The 19605-nt window shown below is 34.0% G+C and overlaps 2 protein-coding genes across 12 annotated transcripts; one reads left to right on the top strand and one right to left on the bottom strand.

Annotated features, from left to right (window-relative positions):
• Window positions 1-245: 245 nt before the first annotated feature.
• On the bottom strand, window positions 246-8390 carry LOC144848618 (uncharacterized). The gene is made up of 6 exons (XM_078705434.1): window positions 8225-8390; window positions 3914-4546; window positions 3266-3387; window positions 2802-2969; window positions 2463-2682; window positions 246-1428 (listed from the first exon to the last, which is right to left on the bottom strand). Exons 2-6 carry the CDS (start codon window positions 4509-4511, stop codon window positions 629-631), a joined length of 1908 nt encoding a protein of 635 aa, XP_078561560.1. The 5' UTR covers window positions 4512-4546; window positions 8225-8390; the 3' UTR covers window positions 246-628.
• Window positions 7926-18869, top strand: LOC144848644 (uncharacterized). 11 transcript variants are annotated; one of them, XM_078705470.1, is made up of 6 exons: window positions 8522-8555; window positions 12671-12761; window positions 12948-13052; window positions 13130-13229; window positions 16247-16430; window positions 17688-18869. In XM_078705470.1, the coding sequence occupies exons 5-6, from the start codon at window positions 16266-16268 to the stop codon at window positions 18222-18224; spliced, it is 702 nt and encodes a 233-aa protein (XP_078561596.1). In that variant the 5' UTR covers window positions 8522-8555; window positions 12671-12761; window positions 12948-13052; window positions 13130-13229; window positions 16247-16265; the 3' UTR covers window positions 18225-18869. The 11 variants fall into 11 exon arrangements, with proteins under 11 accessions (XP_078561602.1, XP_078561601.1, XP_078561600.1 ...); XM_078705472.1 differs by lacking the exon at window positions 8522-8555 and adding an exon at window positions 12458-12562; XM_078705477.1 differs by lacking the exons at window positions 8522-8555; window positions 12671-12761; window positions 17688-18869 and adding exons at window positions 12265-12562; window positions 13423-13540 and having other exon boundaries at window positions 16247-16386.
• The last annotated feature ends 736 nt before the right edge of the window (window positions 18870-19605 follow it).

Genomic DNA, 19605 nt, shown 5'->3' with positions numbered 1-19605 from the left:
CAAAATAAATTGTTCGTCTTTAAAAATATCAATATTATTTACAAAAAAAAATGTAGATTAGTAAAAACTAATTATAAATGTTGTTGCTTACATCATACAATGTAAGCAAGTACGTATTTGTATACATTACAAAAAGCACACATCAATTTCATTCCACCAGACGCCAATATTTTTAGACATTTAGTTATAATGAATTCAAGGTGTTAACAAGACTCAAACTAGGTATTTACCTTCACGTTATTAAGCGTATTTTAGATTATTTCAGAATGTTGGCATGTTTACCATTTGTAAAATGATGCCACAAGAGTACTGCACATTCAGCTTTTTAGTGTGCTGGGCCCTAGTCTCATGGTGTTGGACGATTGCACAATAATTCAGCGACGTCTTCATACATGGTCTTCAACATTTGATCAAAGCAGTGTATAAATTGAATAAAATTGTACTCTGTACATTAAAATCTATCTGTACGTAAAACTAAATAGTACATTATTCACTTCACCCCTGGCCCAACACAATTGGTATGCGACATTATTTGTCTTGTTTTTAACAAGGCTACTTAATATCTTTCCAACACAACTATCTAGTGACTCTTTACAAGAGCGTTTGGCAATTGGCATTAATTGGCAAATTAAAATGCAGACCAGCTGATGTCTGCAGCTGCTGCAGCCATATCCAGACTGATATTCATATCCCCAAAGATTTCTTCAAAGCTCTGGTTATGGACACTTACATTCATCATCTCATCCTCCTTCTTTGGTGTGAACCCTGGAAGACCAAATTCCCTCAACGAACCGAGCATAGGTGACTTATGAGTCTTATCACAAGAGGGCGACATACCGGTAAGGTACTTTTCAAGAGGGGAAAAGCCGCTTTGATTAGTCCTTGTGTTAGACACATCTCGTATAGGTGACAAAAAGGCAAGTTCAGAGAAAAGTTTTGCAGGTGTTGACGTGGCACTTATTCCTTTTGATGGCGTTACATTGGAATTCTTTACTGGTGTTGACACTACTGTTTCTGTTTTAATAACTGGTCCTCCTGCAACATCAGATATATAGTTTGACTTCATATCGGATGCATTGGCAAATTCAAACATGTTTATTCCGCCGGAAGTATCCGTTTCGAACCCAGAATCCACTGCTAAATGTCCTGTCTGGGGGAGGGGTGGTGGCCATACATGACTGGAGTTCATCAACCTATCATTAACATCAAACTTAGAGATTTTCGGAGCAATTTTTATAACTGATGAATTGTGTTGTGGTTTCAACACCATTCCATTTGTGCCATATGGCATGGAATCTCCCAACATCATATTGTTGGGAATTGGTTGCATAATGGAATACGTGCCTGTGTTGGGGTTCCATATAACAGGCATTTGCATTATTGCTGGGTTTGGTCGTGGCAGAAGAAATGGCTTTTTGGTTTGATGACCTGAAATAAAGACAGAATGAAAATTTAGCTCATTTGTAGGTTAATATGCAATGTTGTATCACAGATAATAAAATTTAGAATTTTATACAGAGACATTTTTGAAATAAAGATTGAAAGTTTAAATTTTTATTTCAAATAAACATTTATTTCTTCCTTTACTTTAACATCATATAAAATAGAAAACAATGTGGGCCTACAGTAATTTTCAAAGGGAAAAAGTTACTTCAGTCTGGTCCTATTTCAGGTACAAAATAAGCTTATTTTTGTGTGTCTTAAATGCCCATATGTTCAGAATTTATCATCACATCATCTTGTGAAAATATAGTTTCTGAATTTATTATCACATCATCTTGTGAAATTAGTATTGGTAACTACAGCAACATTTGATTGTCTAGAGCTCTGTCTACAATATCAAACTAGTTTGACACACTGTGCTAAAATATGGTAGTGACATGCCCAGATATGGCATCATCATGTCCATATAATATGGGCACATCACAATTTTTTGATAGTGTAGACAGATCTTTAAGTACTGAATCATAGCCGCCTCGGCCAAATTGTGCAAAGGTGAAAAACAGAAACAACAACTTTGATCTAAGATTCCTTAATGTATGTAAGCCGCCAAACGATGCTAATTCATCTTCTCACAACTGAAGGTAACATGAACTAGTACACTGAATTAACACCCATACACTTTGGAAAAATGCAGTTTCTAAAAAGTGCAAACAACTCGGATGTATAAACTGGACCCAAGGCCGTAGCAAGAGGTTAAAAACAGACAAAGCAAACATACTTTAAAATTATTAAATATAAAATATGGCAATCTGTGCTGGGGAAATGAGGCGACCACCTTGTTTGCCTCATGCTACAGCCCTGGGACTTCTAGTTGCAACTCCAGAATACATAACACCAGATGGTCAAGGAGAGCCTTGCAACTGTGCCAATTTTATAGATTGTAGGTTGCAGTGCCAACCCCTTAAACACTCGTTAACTCCAAACTGAAACATCTTACTAAAATGGTCTTTAGTACTTACCTATAATAGTACTACCAGACTGATTTACATATGTATTTCTCAGTGCTGGATCTTCGCGAGAACTTTGTACGGTATTCTCGTTATGGAAGTTCAAATTTCGCTTTGATGGGAGACGCACTACAGTACCTGGTTCAAGTGTCCAAAAAGCAGATTTACCAGGCCCTGGTGGTGGTTGTCTGATAAACATTTTGTGCAGAGATAAATTGTGACGAATTGAGTTCTGAAAGATAGAAATTGTAGAGCATGTTAAAATGGATTAAAAAGGGTTCCACAACTCGAATGGTGTATCAGTCATGTACTGTACATGAGATAGAATACACATTTTTTAGTTTACAGTACCTTCCAACCTGGCTTTGCTGTACGGAAAAATGGAAAATTATTCTCTATCCACTGATAAATTTCCCGAAGGGTCATCCTGCCCGTAGATGAGCTACTGATAGCAAACTGAATGAGGGCGCTGTATGAATATGGAGGACGTTGACGATGTTGAACCATTGGTTGTATAATCTAGTCAAATAATAAACAATAATTTAAGTAATAAGATCAGTAGATTTATTATGAAAATAAATGGTACTGTGTGCTTTAACAACTTTCAACAAAAATTGAACAATGAACAGAAAAACATTACATGTTTACAATATTTAAAAAAAAATTATATTCTATTCAAATCCAACCCAGTTTTAATTGCCTACAGTATTATATATACAACAATGTAAATTCAGTGAAAAAATGCCTGCAACGATTTTGACATCATCCCTATATAAAGAGAAATGTTGTCATAGACATATTTCCTTTATCATCACCTGTGGAAAATGTGCTGACGTTATCAAAGTGTGTGGCTGTTGAGGTTGCATTGTGTCTGTTGCTCCAAGCTGACCTAACCATGTCATGTTTGTTAAACTTCTTTCTGATTCTATAATTGAATCTAAAAGAAAAAAATAATAATTGAGAACATTTTGTTAAAGTTTATTTACACTGTGATAAGATAGAAAATGATTTAACATGGTCGACACGAAAAATAATTCACAAACACGTTCTGTATCGACATAGGTGCTTCCTCTGTGCAACTGAAACTCAAACATACAGTCGTGCAAAGTATCTTAACATAAGCACAGTTGAGTTGAACTGAAAGGAAAATACAGTATGTAACTCAAAAAGTGTTGGTACTGTAACCATGTGCAACTACTGCAGTTTCTGTTTCAATCAGTCTAGTTGTAGCTTGTTAAGATGCCAGGCTACTACATCCAGAGGCTGGATTATCTAGAATCTTAATCAACAAGCGGGTACTCAAGGTCCAAATCCTGTAAGTTGTCATGATCTTTTTCCCATAAAAAAAAAACAACTTTACTAACAAGACATGTTCTTTATAGAGCACAGCTTGTCAATTATCCATAAGAAAAATAATGATTAAAAAAAATTTGTTATGGCATCAGACCAGAACTTTATAATACCTTTTTCTGTGAAGGTGTGAGAGGGGATACCGTCTTGATAGTGGTTCTCTATGGTTGATACACCCTCTGCAGTATCCAACATGTTTATTTTTCCATCGTCAATTTGATACGTCTGATAACCACTATCACCAGAATAAAGCGCATCAGGATTTATAGTTCCCAACGAAGACGACGCCCTGTCATTAGTCTCTACTTTCGGAAATTGTTGAAGATGATCGAATATCGGTGATGGAACAGGTGAATTATATAAATCACCCGGATCATTTTTCATTTCCAGTTTTAAAGCATTTTCATTACATGCTACGTCCTTTCTGGGTTTCGTGCGCCGTAGAATTGCTACACTATTGACTCGTTTTCGTTTTTTCAACGGAGTTGCCTTTTCTTCAAGATTATCGTAGCTGCTAGGAACAGTTGGTACACTTGAGATTGATGGTGGATCTAAAGATGAACCAGTCAACAGTGACAAACTGAGTCTTGCTTCTTTTATGCGAGAATTGTTTTCATCGTTAGTGTTATGCAACAAATTATTATTAGTAAGGTCGCCAAGGGCACGTCTTCCATCATTTCCTAGATGTTGATGGAGTACTTGTTGATACATTTTGAGGTGCCGTAAACTGTATTCTACTGTCGAGTCTGTAAAAACATGAAATCATTATTATCAAAACAATGTAACAACAGTTTATACAGGCATGTTTTGCTTCTTTTCATTACAAGATACAATACATTTTACAATTTTGAGATATGTTTTATACCATAGTAAAATAGTAGATCATTAAATAATACAAAGTGATAAATATTTAAATAAATTAATACAATTTACTATCTTTTAAAATTTTGATTAAATAAATTGTATGCCATGTACAGTGTAGAAAATCTGAAATGGTTTGTGGAAATTGTTTCTGTCAGTCTAGCCCTTCCTGATCTGCTAATAAAAATACAGTATATGAGTGTAATGGGTGGGATGAGTCTTGTATAATTGAGTTAACTTTCTTGAGTATAAACATATCATATCTAGAGATTTCGCTTCGACACCGATAACTTTGCTGGCCTTATTTACAATTCTTTGAATTTTGCCGTTAACATTTAATATGAGAAAACCAAATAATATTAATACAATTACGAAAGATAGATAGAACAGAGGAATAAAATTAAAAACATATGAATTACACCACAGGAACAAAAATAGTATAGCCTATAGGCCTATCTAATTTTTTTTATTGATATTTTTATATATATGATGGTGTTTTTATTATGAATGTAACACTAAGCCTGGGAGCTGAGTCTCACATTTTATAATTATTATGTGACAATAAAGTTACTTAAAAAGATAAATTTTATAAATTGTTAAATTTATGTGTTGCCAAACCTTATTTTTGAAAGGTATTTTATTTGGTAATTGGCTTGTTGTTTAATGGGTCATTTGACAAGCTTAATAAAATACTTAAATAGCTTACCTAGCCTATCTATATGTATGACCCTTCCTTACTTTTCTGTGCAAAAGGTCAGTCGGATCAGGTGCCGTTTTCGGCCACCTCGACTTATATGGACTATACCATTATTATGATAGGGGTGTGGTGTATTATGTTTTATGTAGAGAAGGGTGTCTATTGAATAAGAAGACAATACAATTGTTCTGTTATGTAACCTACAATACAAAACATCAAAAACTAGCAATGCATGTACTATTTATAAGGCATGTTATTATTAGGTACTGTGTTAGGGAATGCCAAGATTTTGTAACAATATTACTATATTAACTAAAGATATTTTAAATAAAACAAATTTTATAGACAAATTTAATCAAGAACCATCTACTAAGTGGATAAAGCCATTTAGGAAAAATAATAAACAAGTTGATCATAATGAGTGGTTAAAGAAAAAGAAACAGTAAACCATTTTTTATTTAAATGTCCTTCATTAAACTCTGTTAGAAATGATGTATACTTGGATCCTATAGAACAACCTCATAGACAATAATTTAAGTATGTACTGGGATAATTTTAATTGTGGATCTAAGGAATTAAAACACCACTTTATTCTAGACAATTAATTTTATTCACTGAAAATGAAACATTAGGAGAAATCTTTGATTTTTATTGTAAAAAATATTTCATGAAAGCATGGGTTACTAGATCTACAATTTTATCAGCATTACCCCTCTCAACTAATTGATTAATAATTATAGTAAACAAGCTACAAACATCTCTATGAGGATGTATCTGTAAGTTTTATTTATTTATTAGGCCTATTCTGTATTTTTGTTGTTCTGTTTTTATTTTTGTAGTTATATATATTGTACAATTTACGGTACGTATTATGTATTTTCATACAGATCTAATTAATTAATTTGTTCACATTTTTAGTATTTAGAACTTTGTGGCTTATGTTATTTGTAATTTTGTCTGTAAATTGGATGCACCATTAACTGATAAATGTGTGACACTGATATAAAGGTGATTCCTATGAATTAAAACATGTTACTACAGTACAATCGGAATTAAAACATCCTAAATACTACAGTACAATCGATATTAAAATATCCTAAATACTACATTACAATCGGTTAAATTACCTACACTCTATAATGTTGTAAAATATGTAAAAGAATGTTGGCAAATGCATTCTAATCGGCCCAATCCTATCGGTAGATAAATCATATTTTTTATTTGCAAGGGATAAATCCCAACAACATGGATTTAAACCCAAGAACCTGGAATCAGTAGACAAGCACAATTGAAGATTCATCGAAACGATTGTAGATACAGAAACAAAATGGTAACAGATTCATTGACGACATAATTATATGTATTTTTATTTTACGACGACTCGGCTATAGTTGGACTTAAAACAACGATTATTCTTTGTATCTGATATTATTCGATTTACCGATTATGGCTACAATTTTCTTGAACTAAACATAAATAAAACGAAAGAAATAAGGATTGATTTTCGAAGACATAATTGATCTGACAGTATACATTAATTAAAGTAAAGGAAGTAGAGATTGTTAACAATATAAGTATCTGGCAGTAGTGTTTAACTAAAGCTTAAATGGGTGGACATGTTGATCGTAGTTAAGAAGTTAATAACAAGGCTGTACTGCTTGAGGAAACTCGGTTCTTTGGGGTAAAGCAGGATATTTGTACTATAGAATGTTTATGTTTTACTAATCAGTGATGTTCTATTTGGGCATATTGTATATTGGGCTAGGAATATCAGTAAGGGAGATAAAGACCGAATTGAGAAGGTGCTGAGTAAAGCGGGGAAAGTAATTGGTTTGTCTATGCAAATGCTTGACTCGTTCTTGCCGATGTATTCCATGCTATATTGGAAGACATCAATCATCCTCTTCATGGCGACATTATCAGCTCCGGTTTGCATTCGCTATTATAACGTTTTGATGCAAACGTTGTTCAATTAGAACATGTATTTCTACACAGAAACGTTTAAAAACGTGTTTAAAACGTTTTAGAAAAACAAAACATAAAAACACGCAATGTCAAACGCTGTGTTTTCTGGGAACAAAATGGTACAGATTCATTGACAAAATTAAAATGTTTATTTGTTTTACTGATTACCTAATAATCAGTATGTGATAGATCTTATTAAATGTACTACTGCCATCTTTATTAAATGTACTACTGTTAGGTAAATTATATTTTTTATTTGTAACTGGAATAAAAACTTTCTTTATATATTTTCTGTATCTATAAATCCGTAAAAATTATTCAATATCCACCTTAGGGAATCCACCTAATTAATATATTAGGGAAGGATACCTAAAAATTATATAGAAATAAAGAGCCATAATATACTGTATTAACTTGAAAACTTGAATTTAATTCTACAGCATGTAGGGCGTAGTTGATTTCCCTTTGTTGCTGAAACATAATGCACTAAACAAAAGAACAAAAGCAGCAGTATTTTAACACATTAACACACTCAATTAATAAATGGGACACCCCTATTTTCCCATCTTTTTATAATGGTATAGTCCATACAAGTCGAGGTGGCCGAAAACGGCACCTGATCCAGGTCAGTCTAGCCTAGTACTTCTACTAGCCTACTACTCGGTCCTCCAAAGCTAGGCCAGGTAGGCTAGGTCTACTAAGACTTAAGAGAGCTAGAAAAGCTAGGCCCTAGCTAGGTAGGCCTAGCCTAGCTAGGCCTGGAATACAGTGTCACTGTCAGTGACTCACTGAGTGAGTGGTGAAAAAACACAATTTTGCTTATTTGAAAAATTGACTTAAATTTAACCGTAGAATATATCAATATTTATTCTTTTGCATATACTAGTAATACTAGGCCTACCTTAAATACAAACAACAACAAATGTGTAAATTATAAGATTTAAATGCCGACTCCTCATTTCTTCGATCCTACGATAGCGTCAGGCTGCTTTCCGAAAATCCGACGCGAGGATTTAAATTTCCTGCCCCCGTATACCGAACACCAATCACAACTGATCTTTTATTTTGCCGCGGCTGCCTTATGTAAAACAAATTTTGATTAGTCAAAATTTCTAAGACTCTTGATAAATGATCCAATGGAAAGAAATATAAATGATGTCATCAGTGTTGTCTGTGTCATCACTCGGCATCGGCAAGGTCAAATCAAGAAAAGAAACCAAACAAACCAAAAAGTAAATCAAATGTTAGGCCTAATTTAATCAAAGAACTTTTTATATATATTTTATATATCTTTAGAGTATAATATATTATTGTTTGTTACTTGCATAGATCCCATAGGCCTTCGTTTGTTTGCATTGTATGTTGACAAGGCTATTGAAGTAGACTTTTTAGTTAGTTAGGAGGTCTAGGCCTAGCCTAGTAGTAGGACTAGGGCCTAACTAGAGTCTAGGCCTAGGCCCTAGGGAGGCTAGCCTATCTAGAATAGAGGCCTACTAGTACTTACTAACTAGGCCTAGCTAGGGTAGGCTAGGCCTAGCTTTTTAATTTAATTTTACCTACTACAACCCTACTCCTCCTACTCTAAAAAGCAGTGACACTCAGTCTGGCCGGGTCCGCCTAAAAACCGGATAAAACAACAAAAAAAAACGGGGAAAAAAAAAGAAAGAAATGCACCAGCCAGTACTATAAAATTTGCCTTGTGAGCCCTGGGGCGGATTGCTATCAGCGGTCTATAACCGGTCTTAGCGCTTAGCCGGCTATAATTCGTGACGTAGCAAGTAGTCTTATAATATAGACCATTGCTATACCGCTGTCTAACCTGAAAACGGTCTTTAAAATTAAAGCCTACTCGAAGGAGTCTTAAAACAGTCTTAAACCTCTCTTTTTGTTGCTTTTACGTATTATTTATCGTAATAAATAACCAATTGAGCGAGTTTTAAGTGTTAAATCAAATAATAATGGTGTTTTTATTCTTAAAGACCCCTTCCCTTCAATTTTGGACGTTTTTTGGAAAATAATACATATATATCACTTTAAAAACATTAAACCATGTCATTCCTTGTCTTAAATGTACGTTTTATGGTAAATTATGATAAAAAGTGAGAAACAATGCACTACCTAAGTAGCTCGCGGCGATCGACCTCTCGTGGACGGTCTTAGGCCTAGCCTAGCTAGGCTTAGTTTTGTAGGCCTAGCTGGTAAACATCGGTAACGTACGAACATCGTACGCTAGCTATATACCTAGCCTGGCGTTGTATAGTTGCTGCTTTAATTGTCTATCTATTTTTGCCAGACTCCGTTGATACAAATTGGGGAAAACCCGGTATTTTCGCTGAAAAGTTAGGAGTCTTCCATTTGTTTTGGCCTCACGATCGATCGAAAAGTGGCCGAATTACAGGTGAAAAACAAAAATATCAATCCGCGCGCAATGCATTTTGGGATTTATAGCGGGCCGCTATAATTATTAGAATCGACTTATTTTTCACATTTTTAACCGTTTAAAGACGAAAAAAGTTATCGTAATAGGACCATATAGTATTATTTTTACATTAAATATAGTTTGTGATCTTAAATTAGATCTAAAAAACGTAGGGAAGGGGGCTTTAACTTATATAGAATAGATTTGGTGTCAGATGAAATCGGTCGCGCTTAAAATCGGTCGCGTTTGAAATCGGTCGCGATAAAATCAACTTCCTGTACGCTAGAGCTATACTTTTGATTATATCGGTCGCGTTTGAAATCGGTCGCGTTTGAAATCGGTCGCGCTATTTTGTATGGATCGAGCGGGATGCATGCTAGAGCGGGATATACATTTTTCGTTTATATAGGTATAATTGCTATTTTTTAGGAACTAGATTATTTTTGTGGATATTTTTTATTTGGTTAATAAATATTTATTGTCAATCATTAAATTAATTTTTTTTTTGTATTTCACAGGTCTCGGAGAAGGACTGTGTCTGTTCAAAATGACCATTTCTAAACACGTTTAAATATTATATTAGGCATATAATAATTTACCTCTATTTATATGTACTGTAAATAATATATTATATAGAGAATATACGTCTGTCGTGTCTTTTATTATGCAAACAAATACGTATGGTTTTAGGATATTTATTATTAATAAAATATATAGATAATATGCCGTTATAAATCAATCTACCGGCCTACAGTAGGACTATGATGTACAATGATAGATGTGAGAATAATAATGTATGGATAATAAAGGTGGACACGATTCTCAAAGAGGTAATCTGCACTGATATTTAAACATTTATATTTACGAACGGGGTATGAATGTGAGACACTAAGTTGCACTTACTTAATTATTTACATTAAATGATTATTATAAATGAAGAAATAAAAGATATTCAAATTATAATCTATAGTATCGCCGACGTATATACGTAAATTATATATAAATCATACTGTCAAATTATAAAAAAAGTGCTTTATTCGGAATTAATATGGATAAGCAAGCCTGTGAGCTACATCGATTTTAATTGCTTTTGCTTATCCTTGCCTCCTTAGATTTCCACGTGTCTTGATTTGGTTACCTATGTTTTAAATGTATTTCGATTTTAAAGGCTAAATAAAGAATGAATGAATGAATGAATGAACATGATCTCATACTCGCGTCGAGCATCTATAGCTCATTGGATCGTTTCACAAAAACACGTGCAGGAGGCCTATAGACGTTTCAAACGTATGGATGGTTATTAGTAATAGACGTCATCTTTACCTCGCCATGGACAACGATCGTACGTGTTTTGTCCATGATTTGACACACTAACAAGTGCGTGTTTTTTAAAAAGGGGAAACCCCGTCAGCAAAATAACGTATTTTTAGAGGAAACAGCTGTACTGCACGATCACATTTTACTAAAATCTATTTTAAACATTAGAAATAAAAATATACACGTGATTTGCCTCAACAATAATCATTATACACTTAATATTATCCTACATAACGGAGAAATAAAATAAGGTGATCGAATAGTATGTTGTTAACGACATGGATATGATATAATCTGTCACAGTATGCATAAGTATAAAAATGGATACGCTGGCTTTACGGGCTATATTGTAAAAATTATTGTTTTTAAATAAATTGTTCTCTTTTACGTAATTGTTTGCATATTAAAAGACACGACAGACGTATATTCTCTATATAATACAGTATATTAATTACAGTACATATAAATAGAGGTAAATTATTACATGCCTAATATAACATTATGCCTAATATAATATTTAAACGTGTTTAGAAATGGCCATTTTGAACAGACACAGTCCTTCTCCGAGACCTGTGAAATACAAAAAAAAAATTAATTTAATGATTGATAATAAATATTTATTAACCAAGTAAAAAATATCCACATAAATAATCTAGTTCCTAAAAAATATCAGTTAAATCTATATAAACGAAAAATGTATATCCCGCTCTAGCGTGCATCCCGCTCGATCCATACAAAATAGCGCGACCGATTTCAAACGCGACCGATTTCATCAAAAGTATAGCTCTAGCGGCGCGCCATACAAAATACCGGAAGTTGATTTTATCGCGACCGATTTCAAACGCGACCGATTTCAGACGCGACCGATTTCATCGTAAACCATAGATTTTAGCGTAGAAATGTACGTACTGTTATGAACAAGCGTGACGAACATTACCTTATTTGGTATTCTATGCGCAAAGTACGCCCTCAATTTGTTACTTTACGCGGTCTTATCTAAGACTGTTTTATAGCAATGGTCTAACAGGGGTGGCTTTAGTAAGACCATCTATCTGATAAACCCGGCTTTAATCGGGGAGTTAAGACCATCAGTTAAGACTGTTTTATAGCAATCCGAATCCGCCCCTGATTATGACACGGCTTGTATGGATTGTAGCTGTGAAAGTGGATATTCGTCTTCATGGCAAATTCAAGCGTTAGCCACTGTCATATGTCAAGAAATAGTTTCAATATACCCACCATTGAATGGCATGATGGACAAGGTGTATCGAATTCTGAATAGAAGTTTTTATCCGTGTAAACAAAAGGCAGATAGTCAGCCAATTTTTATCATTTGGACGAGCACACAAATCTTAGATCCGAAAGAAGAGAAACACATTTGGACACTAAATCACTTTGTGCCACTAATGGATGTTCCGCATTTGACAGTGAACAGAAAATACAAAGGCAAGATCGGAAGTGGTCTTAAACTAAATTTAAAGAAATGCCAAGACAAATCTGAAGGTATAACTTTAGGTCTATTATATTATATTTAACGACTTTATTAATTAAGTTAATTTTTTATTTTAAGTTGCTAGCATCTAATGGTGTGCTCTTTGTAATTCAAATCAGGTTTAAAAACATCTCCCATAATTACGATAAGCTCATCTGAATCAGACGAAAGCATAGTCAAGACAACGCAAAGGGCACGAAAAGCTAGATGGTAAGAATAATTAAGCCAATGAGGTCTTGATGTAATAATTTCATAAATAATACTGTAAACAATTTAACTCCATAAAAAACATTTAGGCCTAACTTGTTTAATTCAAAACAGTTTCCCCTGAAAACAGATAATTACTCTCATAATTACCAGTGCTTTTTTATTTTTGTGCTATTTTCGTCTGTTTAGAATCGTCCTCCATGCCAGAAATAGAATCCGATGACATGATGCTTAAAGCGAAGAAAGTGACGAAAGAAAAGAAAACAAGAAAAAGAAAACAAAAACAAAGAAAGGGTAAAGAAACAAATAATATTTGAAATATAAACTTGAAACAACAATTAATTGATTTAAATTGTTTGGGTTTCTCTTAGGTTCAAAATTCCAACAGAAGCTTACGAATCATTGCCTCGTGCAAATAAGCCGGAAAAAGAGACAAGAAAACAAATTACAAGCAAAATCAACAATCAAAAGGTAAGAAACCGCATACTGTTAACAAACGTTAAACTTGTTTTCCTGTTGACGTAACGTTGCGTTGAATTTTCAAAGCGTTTGATGACATAAAAGCATTTCGTATAAGGTCAGAAACACAAAAAAATCATGAAACAGCGGCCCATTTACAACTATATTAAAAGTATGGTCTTATTTTTTCTACTATAAAATTCAGAGTCGTTGTCCCCGATCATAATTTCATCGGAATCAGACGAAGCACCGCTGCACACGGATTCAATGCCGAATAAATGGAAAACGGAAACATATACCTAAACAAAATACAGAAACGAAAGGTGACTTACTTTTCCCTACAAAATAGTTTTCTCTTTTCTACCTTGTTTACTATACTCTAAATTATTAAATGTTGGCATACATTTTAAACGCATATCTTACGCAGCAAAATAAAAAGTGGTAACAATGAAGCTCAAAGTTATGTTCCTATGATAAACTCAACCGTTCGTAACAGTTATATTTCTTGTACAATAGGTGTACCATCGTCTAATGCAAAACAACTTAACAATGAAGATGTATGTTCATCGTCTGACCTAGATTCAGTGCCAGAATTTTACTGGAAGGGTGGACAAAAATGGTCCGAAATTCCCACATCAATGGATGCTGAACCATCTAGGACCGTATCGTCCTCTGACCCAGAGTCGCTTGAAGATTTCAAATAGATGAATAAATTCTACACATCACATCCACCCTCGATATCCCCGGATTTGGAGTTGCTTCAAAATGCTGCAGAAGTTGTACAACCATGTCAAGGACAGGGTATCAAATTGACAGGTAGATTTCTTGGAATCAGTCGCGTGAGACAAATTTTGGTACACACCCCAATTAGTGAAGTTGTCAATGAGGTTCCTTGTGGCATAAAAGAAAACGTTGCATTTGTTGTAGACAATGTAGAAAACTTTGCACTCAGGGCAGATGGTAAACGCAGTATACTTGTGGTACTTGGCATTCATCTCAAACTACAACACCTCGGACATTAATTGCTATGATGAATGGCGTTACGATGACTGAGGAAAGGTAAAAGGTGCCTGGAAACCAATGAACCCACAACCTGAACACATCATGTTAGTGTGCCGTTGCTACATGACTCTTAAACAGGACCCATCTTTCCGAAAAAGGGTAACGTGGATAGATAAACCTTTTCCAGACGAGTCAACAAATCTAGCGCTAGTGGAATACCTGGGTAATTTAAAAAAACAAAGAGAAGTCACGGAAACAGAAATACACCCGGAACCGAATATAAGAACCGCAAACAGTACAATGATGGCAGAAAAACATAGACTTTCTGCCACACAAGCCCCAAGAGACGTTTATACTGATCTGTTAAATGAAAGCAACGCTAATCCTAGAGACATGAAACAGATACGAAATATAAAGTATAGCACGAAAAGGAAAGAAAAGGGACATCATGCAGGACAGAATACAGTAGACGAATTACAAACGATCTTGACGAAGCTTACTGACAATGAATTTGTCAAGAAAGTATATGCTGTAGGTGACAAACCACCAAGTGCAGTTCTTTATACAGAAGATCAAAAAGTGACATGAAGACATTTTGTTGTGGCCCGGTCTATTGTTGGAGTAGACCGAACTTTCAACCTGGGTGGTTGTTTTCTAACCTTAACTGTATTAAAAAACGGTTAATGCGTCGAACAACCACTAATGAACACCTGATATTTATTGCACTGGGATGGGTTATATGAGACCTTTCTAGATTTCTTTGTGCATCTAAAAGGGAAGTTAAATGCAAAAGATTTTGAGTCTGAAGTTGAAGTTGAGTCGCAAACATTTAAAAAATAATATCATCCACTGACGGAAAATTAAAAATTAAAAAAAAATCATCTGGAACAGCAAAAAAACCAGGCCAAAGAAAACGACTGCGATCAAGCAAAACTTGTTCAAAAAACGGAAAGAGTAATTTGTATTTGATTACAACCTTACAAAAAATAAATAAATTTGTGGCCAAAAGCAGCCTCGCCCCTGCCACTGCCAAAATCGGTCAGGGTTTTTCTTCTGTCGATTTTAATTCAGTTACTAATATGCTGTTTTAAGTTGTTTATGGCTAGAAAAATATCCCATGATATTATTTCTTCTTCAGCCTAATCAATATTGGATATTATAATTGTTTTATAATATTTTTATTGAATTGATATACAGTATTGATTGATTAACCATAAATAAGTAATTTATTTTAACATCATGGGGAAACGAAGATGTTAAAACAAAAGAACAATCGATTAAAAACAGGCAGTCAGAGATACATTGTACACAAAAAGCCTAACAATTAGTACTAATTATTGATGAGTTGCTACTAATAATGATAATAAAAAAAACAGGCTTAAATAATATTAAAATAACAAATAAAACCCCGTAGTTTTCAATATAATGACTAAAATTGTGGCCTTTTTTTTTAATGATATTTCATTGTGACTCATTTTGCGCACCATATATATGTAAGACCGGACCATATTGGCAGCCAAAAACAGTCCTACTGCCCGGACCGATTTTATCCAGGCTGGACCAGTTTTGGTGGCTAAAAAAGGTCTAGCCGGACAGGTTTTGGCAGCCATAACCGACCGATTTTGGCCCGGACTGATTTTGGTGTGACAGGCCAATTGAGCTAAGCCTAGGTCTCGTAGGGCCTAGTCTCGCTAGGCTCAGTAGTGTATGGCATGCTCTTAAATTTATGGATTTAATACTAGCCTAGGCCGGAGAATTAACTAAACTTTCAGAAATAATATAGTAATTTTAATACGATACTAAAATCGAATTGGTTTATTTATACAAAAACAGAGATATACAGTATTATTATAGTTCACTATCTACAGTAGGCCTATGTTATGGTTTATTGTTACTGCAATGTATCTTTCTATTCTGAAAAGTGAAAATAGGCCTACTTGGGCTAGTAGAGAGCCTTGAGATTTATTTTGACATTTTTAGCGAGCAGTTTTGAAAACTTTTTAATGCAATCTATCTTTATATTTCAGATTCAAATAAGTTTGTAACATGGGTAGAAGAAATAAAAGCAGTAGTAAACGTAAACCAAAGCTTACATTTACAGACAGTCCTGAATGCAATTCAATTAAGGCATTGTGTAGTCCTGTGTATGGTGCTGACCACCCACTTGAAGCTGCTAGGATACAAGTTAATGACATTGATAATCCTCCTTGGGTAAGGCTTCTCATTTAGATAAGGTCACGTTTTATTTTGGAGTGTAGGTAGTGTGTGAAAATATCAAATTTGGGTATTTTGTAATATGGAGTGAGTATATGTGGGTACCATATAAACTTACCTATGCTACACTGTATGTGGTATATACTGTATTCTAAATGACACATAAGTCATAATAGGAACGATTCAGCACTCTAAGCATATATGCATCAGCTCATAAGATGACATAAATCTTTTTGCGCTTATTTCAATGTACAATAGAGAGGTTTCGCAATCTTACGAATACGATAACGAAAACGGATACGTCACGCACACGTATTCGTTTTCGTAAGCCATAAAAAAATCAGTTTCGCATGGCAACGAAATATTGAGGCGCGTCCAAAATATGACTGCGGTAAATTTGAGCGAAGCGCAGGTACGTGTTGCTTGGTGCTTGGCTGCCTAGGCCTAGCGTAACATCAAAGCGAGTGAGGACTTTAAAAACTGCTATTTATCTAAATTGACCTGGCATTTTAGTAAATTACTTTAGTAAATTACTTTCAATAAATCTAAAATTATATTATAATCATGAATCATTCCTAATTCAAATGCAAAATGTGCAAAATAGATCAAAAACTATACTCGTTTTGTAGTTACAAATATGACTGGTGATATTCGTCAACACGAATACGCTTTACGAATATGAAATGGGGATCAGCTCAAAAATTTCACAAATGTATGACGTATCCGTTTTCGTTATCGTATTCGTAAGGTTGCGAAACCTCCCTATTCATTGCGTTAGCACAGATTTAAATGTCGAGGAAATTATCTTTTATCACAATGATCAGCTATAATTTGTCAAAGTGACAAATTCTTGTGATATCCCATAACATTAAATGAACTGTGTTCCTGATGAGGACAGAGGTAATAGACATTAAAAGAAGATGGTAGTAGGGTAGCACACATTTTAAAAAATACAAATGATATGGTAATCAGAAGTTAACAGGATAAAATAAAAGAAAGATGATTTTGTACACAGAAAGAGTAATACACATCTACACTATTATACTACCAGGTTATAATGAAATTGAGTTAACTACTGTACGTACTGTACATTTTACCGAAGAACATTACTAATTGTCATGGTTAGTCCAGTTAGTAGACAATTGTTAAATCTACTTCTAGAGATATATTTCTGGGCCTATCAGAATAAATAATGTACCAAGTGTGACATTGTTTTTTTCCCATTTTAAATTTCTGTGTTTGCTTTATTTCCAGGTATCTCCCCAGTTTAGCTCACTTCATTTTACTCAGAAAAAGAAAAGCAGAAGAAGAGGAAGAAAAATTGAAACTAGGAATGATGAAACTATATGGCATAACAAAAAATTGCCAATTGATACCAACAAATTTGGCAGGCTTCAATTTGAAAATGAAGAACAGGTTTGCATGAGCAAACAGTTTGGAAACAATCATAACATTGGACTAGAATTAACATTCAAGAAACGCTGTCGCAGAAAAACAACAAAAGGCAATTTATCAGATATTAGTGATGTAGAACTAAGTGATCAAGAAAATGAGGTAGATTATGTATCTAATACAGATTTAGATGATAACTATATCTCAGATTATTTGAATATTGATTATGACATTTTAAATGGTGAGGACTATACAAAACTAAAAGAAAATCATGAAAAGAAGGTGCTTGCGTATGATACACCTGAACGAGATTATGGAATGCACGTACATATCAGAAGACGACGAGATTTATTACCACCCTTTGCTAGACAGAAATTACTAGATGCTGTGATAAAATAGTTATGAAATTTAGAAAGACAATTTATGTATGGATTTTATATTAGTTCTGTTCTAAATTAGTTTGTATTTTTTTTTCCTTGGTTTATTATAAAACAAAAGTGTATACTGTAAAATGTCATTTGGTTTATTTCAATACTCGTACAATATACTGTGAACAACACTATATAATCAGCTATATAATTGCATTCTATGCTAAGCTTTGTTCCCACTACGCAAAGACACAGACTTAATGTAACAACACAAAGCGATGTAAGATCATAACATTGTGTGCCACAACTTGGAACCAAACACCATTTTCAGCTATTTTGTGTAATGATTCAAAGGGGATAGGCAAATGATAGTTTCGTATGTTGCATTGTTTGCCGCAGAATGTTTTCTAGTGGCTTTAGGGACCATACCAACATTTAACTCTTTAAGCTGTTTATGCAATTAGCAAGGCTTTTTTGGTAGTGTCTGCATCATAAACTACATTGAAATAATAATATAAAATAAAATGTTATTGTAGTAAAAAAAAGTGTAGTATACAGTAATAACTACAGTATATTTTTTACACAATAACTTCATTTTTATCAATGCAATTACATTAAATCCATTACATTAAATCCATTACAATAACTGTAATAAGATGTATTTGGTGTGTACTACAATAAATAAAAACAAAATACAGTATTTCTTCTCTGTAATTTTATTGTCAAATATTCGTTTCACGTTTAAAAAAAAATTTTTACATACATTTTCAAGGATCAATTGTATTACTCTTAATCAAATTGCTAGTACAGTATATAGGATACTCAGTCAACAATTGAAAATTAGATATTGAATTTTAAACCTAACTTTCTGGGCTATAACATTTTGAACTTGGGTGATGTTAAAAAGAGTTGATGCCCAGTTGAGCGAGAAGTGTTTTAAATCTGAATGATACTATACAGTAGACTTATGTCTACCTGGAACTCAACTCGGCTGAAAGTAGCACTATGAAAAGACCCCAGTGTGCAAGTGTTTGTTGATATTCAACTGATAGTCACAGTTATCCATACCAGCACATACTACATGATTTGAAGATTGCAGTTGTGTTCAGACGAGAAAAGTAGAACATGCTCAACGCAACTAAACTACACTTATGTTGACATTGCATTGCTTTCACAGTTCCGTGTCGATATTTTAAGCCCTCCATGCTAGATTCTCACTAATGCAACACAACATACTGTAAGTGCAATGCAAGTAATTTTGACCAATCAGTGATGGATTATCCAAACTGTCACTGGTCAACTCGCTTGCGTTGCATCCGGTTCGTGTCGGATTGCACATACTGTGCAGCATTAATGGCTTTTCATTTTCAGGACTATGCAGCTATCGAGTAAAAATAATTCTACACATGCTC

This window comes from Antedon bifida, chromosome 7, assembly GCF_963402885.1.
Source record: "Antedon bifida chromosome 7, ecAntBifi1.1, whole genome shotgun sequence".
Lineage (NCBI taxonomy): Eukaryota > Metazoa > Echinodermata > Crinoidea > Comatulida > Antedonidae > Antedon > Antedon bifida.
The sequence above is the reverse complement of the archived record's forward strand: the minus strand, read 5'-3'. Positions and strand labels throughout refer to the sequence as shown.